Below are 12,897 nucleotides of genomic sequence, written 5' to 3' on the forward strand. Positions count from 1 at the left end.
ATTGCATGGTGGCCGTATGGCGTCGAATGTATTTTACGAGACAGTTTGATGGAGACGCTTGCTGATGGTTATTTACTAGCGTGCACCTATCTCCAGCTTTGAACGTGTGATTATGTGATAATTTTAGGTTTGTTACAAACACACACACACACACAGTTTTTACTATGTTTGGTTTTTATTGGTTTTGTAGTAATGTTTAAGCACATCGTTACATCTGTGAACCCAAAAAACAAATGGGGTGTTTTCTATTGGGCGTAAACGTAAATTGAAAGCAGATTGAACAAGCTAATTTAGGCATTATTTGTAAAAAAAATAACTTATTTTCAAACCTAAGATATTTTATAACTTACTGGAAAATTGTTAATTTCATTGTTATATGGAAAATGTAAAACACATTCTCGTCTAACGAGCAATAGATCGAACAGAGCAAATTTTAAATTTCCACGACAAAAAAGAGCAGCAATTAGCAGCAACGGTTTGACAACTTCGAACTTAATCGTAACACATGTCAAATTTCAAATCCCACCATATGCATAGGGGGACTTTCTTTGTGTAATAATTTCACAACATTTCATTTCATTTCATTTTTTTTCAATGATTGATGATTTCACTAGAAACAAAATAAAAAGCCACAAAGATCCCATAACATTGGTAGATGACAATCCTTTCCATAATGTTAATGTCACTTCCTTCCTTTGCTAATAAATACCTCCGTTATGGTTCCAAGTGGCCATACCATGTATTATTAATCGAAAAAAAAATCACAAATAATGCCATCACGGCGGACGGAATGTATGACGTAAACGGTTACACAAATCAATAGTTGATTTGTGTAACCCCCCACCCCCCCCCCCCCCCACCCACCCCCCCCCCCACCCCCACCCCTCTCTCAAATGTCAATTTGCCAACATTTTGTTAACTCAAAACATGAAACCTTACATCTTCGCACACACACCGTAATTCCATTTTTAACTTCGATAAACAGAATGTACCGAAAGGACATCGAATGTTGCTACGATGGTCCTCCTTCTCACGTGCCAACCGTACCGAATGAAATGATTCGTATTCATGTATTGCCACACATCGATCTATGTGTGTTGTGTTGTGTGTGTTTGGGTGGGTTGGCCCTTCGTACCTTTTTCGTGCGGAACAGACGAATAAATAGCTGCGCGTTTTATTCATTCCCCTAACACCGTGTACGGTACGATCAACCCCATCGGATGGTTTTGGCATGCCCGGGAGTAAACAAATAGAGTCAAACCAGCACCCCAGGACGATTCGTGTGTACACAGGAAATAACGAGTTTGTCACCACACTCGAAACACACAGCTTGGTTGCACAAATTGCGGTCTTCCATTTTGCCACTTCGACATATTGATCGTAATGATGCGCCATTTCGCAACACACACACACACACACTCACCCAGTTCGTGTCAGGTAGTGGTAGCAGTGCCGTCATCATCACAAGCTGGCCAGATTGACTGACTTTTACCGAAGAATAATTTGATTTCTCAGCAAAACTACCAGTATTTGAAGTTTTCTCCCCACGCTTCACCTGGTTTGAGCGGAGGAAAGAGATCGACAGAGGACAACCACTTAAGATCCCTCAAACAACGACCTGGCACTAACAAGACTCTCGAAGGGATTCAACACTTGCTGCAAAGCAGGCGGAGAGAAGTTTTTCGCGAAAGTTGTGACGATACAGGGGATACTTGTATTCCGTAAGTCAATAGCAAGGCTGAGGATAGCGCTGAAGTACGGAAAGCAGCAGCAGCAAAAAAATCGCAACATTACAAAATGTCAAAATAAACAATCCCAATCCGCTTATTTGCAATGTTACTGGAATGAAAGCAAACGAACTCTTCGTCAGCAGGTGGGCGGAATTCGCCGAAAGAGGGTTTTGGGAAGGGGGGAGGGAATTCTTTTCTCACCATTCAGCAAAAGAAAGTGTGCGCACTGTGGGAGATGCGAGAAGAATAGTTGACTCAAGAACAAGAAACGTCCGGCAGAAGTAGCGAAACGGAAGGGCCGAACAAGCAGAACTTGCGCTGCGCTCTAAAGAACTCCTGCACCGAAACGGGGCCCGAAAACACTGTGTCTGGTAGCGTGTGTGTGTGTTTGAGTTCTGAAAAGCTGACTAGAACCTACTTTTTCACAGTTACACAACGAACCATGAAGTTGCTGTCCCGGCACCTGACGAGGGACCGCGGTGAAGTGAAACCTTGTCTCAGCTTCCCTTCTAAACACCCGACCAGCAACGGCCGGGAAAAGGGCACTTTCGCTTCGGGGAAGATTGAAGTGCGACTAGCTTGTTAGTGATATTTGCTTAAGGTTGTTTGGTAGAGCTAGATCTGCTCGGTAGCGAGACTTCGGTTCACCTGCTCTCATCGGCAACACACCCGGCCACAAACCCAAATTTACTAGCTCACGCGAACACGGTACCCTTGAATGCGCAACAAGAAAGCGAAAAAAGGTCCTTGGGTTGTGGATTTGAGTGAGGAAAAAAAAAAGGAAAACGGCGCCAACAACCCATCCACCTTCCGTCCACTCGGGACGAATGAAGCGTGTCGTTGGATGGCCCTTTAGAATGCCTAAACTTCACCCCGGGAGTACGTTGCCAGCACCTGGCTGCCTGACACTCCGGTAGACTCTGGCCGACACTGCCTGGTTAGCAGCAGGCCTATCAGTGAAGGTGAACAGAATTTAAATTCACCGTGCTACACCGTTCCGGTAGATTATCACCAGCCGGGAACACAGGGAAAAGGTTCTTACATCTACTGTCGCCGGCCGAACTACCCCCGTTGCCACCCTTTGCGGGCCGCTTTCAGCGTGGTGGCGAAAGAAAAACAGAAGCGCACCTCCCCCGGTCCACGGCGATCAGTTGGGAGCCAGTGACAGCAAACTACGCTTGAAGGTCAATATTTATTCTTCAATAAAATTTCGATACGCACGATGTCAGGCGGGCCGTGTTTGGCCGGTGAAAAGCAATCTTGTTTAAAAGCCTGCCAGGTCGCCCGTATCGGCCAAATCTTCTGCAGAGTGCGATGAATAAACATTGCCCACAATAATTGAGTAGCAGCCCCTTTCTATCCCTCTCACACACACACACGCTTAAGCGAGCAGTTGACTTTCCCCGACAAACTGTTGTTTGTTTGCATTTAAAATGTTATCTTAAACGGCTGCTTCATACTGCCTTTTCGTGCAAATGTCACCGCCATGAATATAAACAATGCAATTTTGTGCCGCATAAGGGATGCCCAACGGAAGGGTGCCCACCGGCAGGGTGGACTTTGGTTGCGCATTAACTTACCGGGAAATTTGTAAAGTGACACCTCGTTGCAGTTGATCTCGAGGAGTGCGGTTTCGTTGGGTAAACTCGCACACCGGCACATGGTGTTGATTGGACACTCGTACGAGATGTCCTGATTAGTGTACATGATGTTTCGATTATCCAGCTTCCAGCCCATCGTCCCCGTGTGTATCACAGTGAGCAGCAGTATGCTAACGATGTCCGCACCCGATCGAACGGTGGCCGGCCCCATGGTGCTGTGCCGTTCGTTGTTGGTCGAGTGTGAAGACGCCTGAACCGTTTGTCCTGTAATTTGTAGCTCCGCCGAAGCACGGCCTGCAAATGCAAAATGGAAACAAGCACGAGAACGATAAGACACAGAGTTGTAGCGAACGTAGATTAAGCGGGCTCGGAACCCGAAAAACAGAGGGATAGGTTATCGAAACTGAACGAAAAAACTTTTTTCTCTCATCCTCTAATAAACTTCGTTCGGAGGAAACTTTTTGAAACACAAATTCACTCGTTCCAGGTAATCTTTGCTGCTGGCGTTCGTACTGTAAAAGTTCCCTTTTGCCAATGCAATCGCAAAAAAAAAAACCCGGAAACCTACACCACGCCCCGCTCAACAGTCTAGTTTCGGGCCAACTCGATAGCTATCCTTGAGTCTGCACGTATACACTACATGATAAATGTAACCCATTTATCATGTTTTGTAAAAGCGCAAGCAGGGCAGGGCAGGCAGCGCAGGAGAAGGCGAAATTGCGAATAAATTTCAACCTTCATTGAAGCGAAACTCATCGAACGGCGGGCAATCTCCGCATTCGCAACCATATCACACACGTGTCGAGCAGGTGGACGAAACAAAAAAAAGGGAAAAGCAAGCGCATGATTCCGAATGTTTGATGTAAGTCAAGAAGTTTCGCAGAAACTGTGAACAACATTTGCCGCCGTTTGTAAAAACAAGGACCGCAATGACGTATCGAGTGCGCGGATGGTTGGTGGGCATTGGGTAACGAGAGCGCTTGAAAAAAATAAGTTCACAGAACTTTGCGCTTTACGGGAATGCCGGTAAATTTGAATTCGATTGGAAAAAAACTGTGTTATACTGTTGTTTAATTGCAATGATATTGTTACATCAAGTTTCGAGAAAATCATTCCAGCGTCAAATAGCCGCAACACTGTACATGATCGGTAATATTTTTTAAATTATTAATTAACGCTTCTCAACGAAGAAACAAATTTCCATTTGATAATTTCTTTTCTCCCTTAGTATTTTTTTTCATTCATTGAACATCGAAACGATCGAATAAAAATATATTCATGATGGTCAAAGTATTTAAAATATTTTTGAAATTTTATTCTTACTAAAACTGTTAGTCCGCATCTACAACGCAATCATCTATGAGTGTCACACGCTGGAAAAAACCTGCAGCAGTGAAATCACTTGCCCCCACCGTTCGTCCCATTGTGCACACTTTCATTTAAATTGATATGGTTGTCCTTACCGCGCATTCGGATGCCATAGAAATGTCTTGAGTATCAAATAAAATCATTACGCTGCAGCGCAATGCTGCTTCCCCGACGCTTAGCTTCTTGAATTTTTCTCAGCATCGGGTAAAATTAATGCAATTGATGCTTTTACCAGCCATCCCGTCCCAGTGCATTTTCCTATGCATTGGCCAAAAAAAAAAGCGCTGGCAAGCGAAAGAAAACCTCCGACATGCGAGGTAATTAAAAAAGAATTTCCCGGGTGAAATACATAGCAATGGCACACGGAACTATTCGAATGACCGGAAACTGCTCCATTTGCTGCAGTGCGCTGAAACCGATCGTGGGACGGGGCATGGAGCTCCCGCTAGGGGGTTGAAACTGTTGAAAATTGGTAGGAAATGTTTAAATAGTTTCCACCAACGTTAGCTGGGTAGTAAATTGAGCTGACGCTCTCTGGCAATGGGGGCCCTGTCGGTGTGAAATGCGGGGTTCAAAAGGGTAAGAATCCCACGAGATTTAGGGCAAGCATACGTTCGATTTTTGTCTCGGTTTTCGCCTTACTGTTCGCTTTTGCTTCTCCGACTGGCGGGCTGTGTGTTGTTTTTTTTTTTTTTGAGAAGTATTTATCAGCGAACGCTAGTGATGCTACGGGGCTCTGGCGCACCGTGAAGGATCGCATCAAGGCAAAGCGAAACCAATAGCAGACGGTTTCGTAGTCGGAATTTGCTTCTGAGCCTGAGTTTCACTACTACCCCTAGAAAGCGCCATAGTGAACTACACTGTTGACTCCAGTGATGGTTGGTCCTGTGGAGACGAAAGAGAACTATGCCCATCCCCTTCAGTTGCACGGACAAAATTGTTAAAATATTTATTATCTATTCCGTGTCGGTTTTGTTCCTGAGCGCTGCTGAACTTCCCGCCGGTCTCACCGTGCCCACCACACCACACACCCGGACAGCGAGGAAAAAGTACAACATGGAATGAATTTCAAATTAATGAATACTCTGGATAGGGAATTTTTCACGTTGAGCCTCGGCAAGGGGATAAATTTGATATATTGCTGGCTAATTTCGATGGCCTGGGAAACCGCCGGTGTTGCTTTCGTGCGGTCCTGCCGCGGGTGCACCGGGCCCAGCAAATGCAAAACCATCTTTCGCCGTCGTTTTGAGGTTGTTTAAGGTAATCGTTATCGTTGTCGTAAGAGTGCTAAAACAGAATTAATGAGCCTGGCGAGCGTAAGCCAACAAAATAATCTGCTACAGCAATTTCACTGTGTTTTATTGAAAAATTAGCCCACAAAACGGAAGGTGCTGCAATCGTGCGCCGGTTTCACCGTGCTGATTGTGCCATAATTAACACAACGTTGTGTCAAAACAGGGCTATGCTAATTGGTGTTAATTTAACAGGAAATGCTATTTTAAATGAATACGTGAAGTTAAGTGGAAGATAACTCGTTTTTAGGATAAGATTTAAAATAATTGTTGGCTTTTTAATTGTGTCTGTGCTTTGGGTTCTCAAATCAAATCCATAACATAGACTAGAATCATTCAATCGAATCTGTTATTAAACATTTTTACAATTAAAATAACATATTCTACTGTTGCACTCCACCAAATCTAAACTACAAAGCTCAGTTCACTATTGTAGAAATTAAAAATCAATCCATAGGTCTGCTCCATATATTATATTCGACTAACTTCTTTGAACATTTTTATTCCCGGTTTCCCATTAATCACCTCCATCGGTAGTCCAATCAATAGCCTTTCTGCTTTGCGCTGTGGTACCTTTTCCCAACTCAAATCGATCGAAGGAAAATAAATGCTTCAGTCATGAGAAACTCTTTTCGCTTTTAACCATTAAAAATGAAATAGCCCAATTTAAGCGCACGGACCATCAAATACACACATTATAAATCACGCCGACTAATGGCTCAGCTGCGATCTTCTCTAAGCCCAACAACAACAGCACACACACACACACACCCACAACAAATTGCACATGGAACTTTGGGAGCAATTTTGAACGGTGCCGTCCTTAACCTATGATGGCCGTCTTGAGTTGACAGGCCCTGGCGCGCACCGGATTCGTCTTAATTCTGACGAACGTCGCATTTAATATCACTACGCCGGCTGAAGCCGAAACGCGCGTCGTCTGCTTCCCGTTCAAAGGGGACTGCTTTCCGCTGAGAAGAAAAGTGCTGGGAGTCCGTCGCCATTCCGTTGCGCGGAGACCGTCGGAAAGCTCGCCCCACTCGCAAACCATTCGAAAAGCAATAAATCACGTCCGACAATACTTCAAGCACGTAACACCCAATCAGACTACCTCAATGACGCAGTTTTGGGGCGTGTGACTTTTGGGTGACTTCGTGTTACCTATAGTGGCGCCACGAGGGGCCCGAGGAACGCGGGTCTGCCCGACCCCAAAACCGACACGGACTTCTATTTGCGCTCGTGCGTCAGGATGACTCCGTCAAGGCGATTCAACGTGATAAATCCGCTCGTCAGCGTTATCCCTACCCAGACAGTGCCGAGGATTTTCTTCGTACCCAAGACAGCTCTTTTATGTTGGGCCGGGACAAGGAAATGCAGACGAGCAACGTCGAGCTGATACATCATCATCGGATCAAATCTCTCATCATGGTTATTACTCGCGTCTACTTTCGCATAAGCCGTTTCACCTACCGGATCTTGTAAGGATGCTTCGCCATGCAGAACATCCTCTTGGCAAGCGAAGCAAGCGGACATCGTTCTAAGCGATCTGAAGGCTTGAGTCGCACATTCAATGCAAATCGTGCTCGCTAACATTCTGAGGGAATTTTTGACGAATCTTCTGACTTTTTCCGGTTGAAAATGGGTGCTATCATGTTTTATCTTATCGTGGCACGGGATCGGAAACTCGTAGGGTTTCGGGATCTGTTGTGAAAATAATCAATCATGCTATGTTTGTATCGCGGAAAAATGGACAAAAGGGAAGGAGAGTCTCTGTTTTGTGACAGTGATTGTTTTACCAAACCCCGGGTGGAGTTTGAACAACGGGCAGTAGAATGCGAGTCGAGAGTTGTGTATATTAATGATAAAAGCCCCGTGAAGTTTTTCGGTTTGTTGGAACTTTTGGGCAGTTAAACAGCATTGATGTACGCTAAACGAAAAATAAATCGATTGGGAAACCTTACTACCGGACGTGGTAAACGTGTAAAAGCACCACGAATCCCGAAACCACCTTGTACGCCATTACAATCGCAAACGAAACAAACATGATCTTATAAGCAAGCCATAAAAAATCAAATTAATAAAATTGGTTTCGGCCTAGCGTACCTGCACGAAAGCGTCTGGTAGCGCCGGGATACCATAAAACGAACATTCAGGCTGGCCGCCGAATTTAAGAAATTGAGCCATTTCAACATCACGTTCCACCGGAAAAATAGTCTATTTCAACGAGCTTTGAATTCCAACCTGAAAGGCGAGTGCCGAGGCGCGCACCTTCACAACGAAGGATACTTTCTTCACCCAATAATGGCTCTTTTCATTTCGCTCTGGAAGGCACGCTGGGCGCTACATCTTACGATCCAGCTTCCTTTGTGCCGCACACCGGTACACCGTTACAACACTCTCCAACAATCGCTCGAGTGGGTTTCGCTGAAGAGCGGCTAAACGTACGAAAAAGTCGTTACGGTGCTGTGAGCAATCGAGTCGATCGAAATGGAATTTGTCATGATTTTCGTCAGTGGAGCGGCTACACATCCGAGTGCTATACCCGGGACTCCGGCGGGGCCCATTATTGTATCACAGCGAGGGTAATAAGTTTTGCCCTGAAGTACGCTTTTTTTTTTGGCGGATCACTTCTGAACGAGACGGGTGAAGTGTGTGGATCCCGTTGCGATGATACCCCGGCGTTGAGGTCGATCGAATGCCTGCCATCGATGCATGCCCATGTCCATGTGTAGCAACAGTTAGCGTTTGTTTGTTTCATAAATATCATCGTATTAAATTATGAACGCACTCATTGAACGAACCCTTTCGCACGCGCTTCAACAGCTCTCAAAAGCGAAGCACCCTGACTGGGCCACTCTAATCTGACTAGTGCAATCCAATAATGCTGACCGAGCGTAAAGAGTTATCCGAAATGAAACCTCTGCGATCTGCGGGCCGGGAAACCGGAAACCGGACATTATTAATGAGACAGAAAAATCGATTCTCGCCAACCGTAACTATGCCCGTGGACGACGTGTGGCAACGTTGAGCACGGGTGGTACGGGGCTCGCTGGCCCATGCTGGGCACTGGGGGCTTACTTTCGTGCTGATCCAATCACAGGTGGTTTCGCGCCGCCACACCTGTACCAATCAGGTCATGTACGGTGTTGGCAGCACTCCAGCCGCGCCACTGTGCCAGTGCATGGACAGACGCGATAGCACGAAGCCGCTGGAAAGCGTCTATTGCAGGCACGCATGGTGGTTGATGTTGGAAATGATTTTTTAATTGAATTCAATCGATTACTTGCACCGGCAGGAACAAGCGATTTCCCGTTCTCGACTAGCTCATATAGCGTTTCGCTCATTCAGTAAATAACGCTTGTAAGCTCTATTGTGTTTTTTTTTGTGCCGGTCGCTGGCTGTTCAATGATCAATTATTTTTTCTTCCTGCGGAGTGTTTGAAAATGTAATCCACCAGCGGAAAGTACATACACTGTATCATACGTATCAGCGAGCTTGGGCATATAACAACAAAAAAGGTGGGCTAACTTACCCGGAAAACCATCGCCCGCTAATTGGTGTCGATTGACAGATGCCAAACGATATCAATTAGTGGCGAGAACGGAATGGACTAGTATGAAGTTGAATTATTATTTTCAGAAATAAAAATAATCAATGAAACGTCAAAATCGTTCACCAGTTTAACGGTGTGACAAATGCAGGCACCCTGGGGGCAGTTGATTACTTTTTTTGACATTCCATTGTTTACCTTTTCTTTAATCAATCACATAGAGATAGTTACTCGAAACGCTCATGGCTACCTTAACTTCATTTTCGCACATTAATCTGCTTGTCTGGTGAAAAAATAATGAAGAAATAAGTAACTTGATTGGATAACTATTATAAAAATCGACGAGAAAATAAATAAATTAATCAAACTTAATACATACTAAATAAATTTTCAAATTTGTTCATATTCTAATATTCATTCAAAAATAGGAGTCTTTGAAGTTTTCTTTTTTCCCTGAACTTGCTCCATTAACGTGAAATTAATTCATTCAAACGCCAATTAAACTGTGGTTCATAAAGAAATCAAACATTTATATCACCTGAAGCTTATTTCCTTCCGTTTTGTTTCTTTAATTCTTCAACGAAAATAAAAAGCATCTCGGAAAAGGAAAAGTCCACGGCAAAGCCCTTTTGTTCACATTTTGTGCCGCCACCTTTTTTTTTATCGTGTATTCACACAGCACCAAAAGCCACGAAAGGTGGTAGAGAATATAAAAAATCCCTTTCCATCAAACACCATTCCGGATGCTGTGTATTTCGTGCGTTTTCTTTTTTTTTTTTATTTGTCCTTCCCCCGATCGTTATCACCCTACAGGCTCGTGTTGAAGACATCGTTCGGGGTCGAAAATAGACAGCAGAAATTGTATTGAAAATGGTTCTCCCAAAACCGTTGTGGGCAGCTTCGTGCTAGAACGATGTGGCATAAAGCGACCCCGTGTGAAGTAACAGTGTCCGGGCGAGCAGGCAACACCGGTCCTTCACTTTACGCCAGGACTTATCAAGCTGTCATTGTAGGCGGCGAAAAAAAGGAAGATTTTTTTTCTTTTCACCCAAAAGGTTTTGCATCCCTCACAAGTGATTCTTTCTTGTTTATCAGACCCCGAAAAAAAAGAAGAAAGAAACCGGAATATTATGGGAACGCAACAAACGGCGCGCGGTCTGTATCATATCAGGAAATTTAACGAGAGCATAAAGTGGCGCGTAGATTCGAAGCAATGGCAAAAATCTGCGCCCTTTAAGTGTGCCCGGAAAGACAACAGGAAAATAATTTTGCATTTTAATGAGCGGTCTTTTCCGTTTCCCCCCGGCATCCCTGGCAACCCTGGGTTGTGTGAAAGGTGTGATATCAAAATGCGCGATATCAGCAGCGCACCCGGGAGAGAAGGCCCAGAGCATAGCAAAACTCAATAAGCTGCTGAACGGGGTTTTAAAAGGGTAAATTTACAATTTGTACATTGTAAACTAAGTTTGCAAGTGTTTCAAATGGCGATTGCGATACGCTTAAACATTCTTAAATATGGTAAAAAAAAATGACGCGAAGTCATAACGTGCCTAACGAATGCCATTAACACTCAGGGTTTGTTCTGTCGCTTTAGGCTAGTAAGTCACATTACCATTATTTAACATAACATTTAAACTTTTACACATGACCATTAAAATGATTGGAAGAGATAAGCTGAAAAATTAGAACAGTCTTCAGTACCTCATTAGAACACACATATTTTGAGCAAATGACAAATAAATTTACTCGGTCATAATTATTTCTAATATAATAAAACTATTCCACGCTTTGTTTTCTTTCAGAAGGTTTGTTGCTATTGAATTCTATTCATTCCTTTCCATGGTGTAAAGTGAAAATTCTCTCATTTGCAATGATGCATTTACTATGTTTTACTCCTTCGGCAAAGCCAGCCAGCTCGACCCAGCCAGTCCTACCGATCGCATGGCAACTTTACCCTTCTGCAAAGAAGCTGCAACCCTTCAGCACTCGGCACAAAATCCCTTATGTCTTATAACGGAGCACAAGCTCATGGGTTCACACACACACCCATACTTCACAACATAATGATGTTGTATGCAAGCCAGGACCTCTAGCTCACGCTCTCTCCCTGGTACGGCTCAAATGTGGGCATTGGTCGAGTAAAACTACACGGGATAATGAGAGTAAACAAACGTATAATAGCTCTGTAATGGTACGTTATCTTGCTCATATCTAATTTTCCGCTACATTGCATACACAATCTTTGCCGGCAATCGTTCGTGCTGAGAGTGCTCTAATTAGAGCCGATACGAACGAAACCATGGTGCAGTTGCTCAGGGACGGAGAGGTTGTGTATGTGTGAGTGGGGTGTATGCTTGAACTCCGTGCTTTGTGCAAAGGTAGACCAATGTCTCCGGGAGCGTTAGCGTCATCGTAAAACTCATTAGAGGCAAGTCTAGTGGAGCATCCTGACTGGGTGTTGAGATTGTTGGTGCTGGATGCCCGTGGATATGGGTTTGGAAGTGGCAAGCCGAAGGTCGCAAAGGGGAAGGTCTACCCATAAACATAGTTCTGGGTTGGTGGAACTATCATCGTTATGTTTCATCGGAAGTAGAGCTCTCCTCTTCGCCGACGAACCGCTCGCTGGGGAGCTAGACAATGCGCAGCGTTGAATTGCTTACGCCCGAGCGGTACGTCTCATGCTCGACGCTCGACTGATAGCGCCAGTCGCCCAAAGCCTGCATAATAGCTACGCTAATGTCCAAACGATCTAGGCCACACGCACACCGTTGCACACGAAGATCCTGTTGAATAATTGCATCACCACCTCCAGGACGCGCAGCTTCCGCCAGTGGCACCCCGGCGACGTGGGCGAACTGAAGCGCGGGGCGTACGTACTCAGCGAAACCGTTGATTTGAGGGCATGTTTTAATCAAATATTAACCACGCGTCGTCGTTATTGTGCTTCGCTCGTAATCGAACAAGTGACATCGAGCTTAGCGAAACCCGGCCCCGGGTACGCACAGGCAGCCGGCCGTGCATGGCGGATTTAATTGATAATGTTTTCTGTGGTCACATAATGTCAATTTGCGGGTACCGCTAGAGTGAACATGCATCATTCAAATTTTAACCGAGAAAGCTTTCGTCCGCATGTAGCTTACCGCGTGTTTGGGCAATCATGTGCAGTTAAGGGGAAAAGTGCTACAGGTATGGCATAGAAAGTAAATTATTATGTGCTGTTAGAATATATATTGTACTTTTTTTTAGTAAAGCCCATGCAATAATAAACAAATTTCGAATTAAATAGAACTATTTACAATGAAGCAACAAATTGTAAAAAAACGTTGAAACGTTTAATAAATAATTGAGTACGAATA

At 44.4% G+C, this 12,897-nt stretch overlaps 1 protein-coding gene across 1 annotated transcript in view; it reads right to left on the minus strand.

Annotated features, from left to right (window-relative positions):
* LOC128304371 (chaoptin) overlaps nt 1–3,542 on the minus strand; it is a 45,439-nt gene extending 41,897 nt beyond the window's left edge. Inside the window, exon 1 of the mRNA XM_053041552.1 lies at nt 3,311–3,542. Within this exon, the coding sequence (XP_052897512.1) occupies nt 3,311–3,542 (232 nt within the window). The remainder of the gene's footprint in view (nt 1–3,310) is intronic.
* Nucleotides 3,543–12,897: the final 9,355 nt, after the last annotated feature.

The sequence above is a fragment of the Anopheles moucheti genome, chromosome 3, assembly GCF_943734755.1.
Source record: "Anopheles moucheti chromosome 3, idAnoMoucSN_F20_07, whole genome shotgun sequence".
NCBI classification, from domain to species: Eukaryota; Metazoa; Arthropoda; class Insecta; order Diptera; family Culicidae; genus Anopheles; species Anopheles moucheti.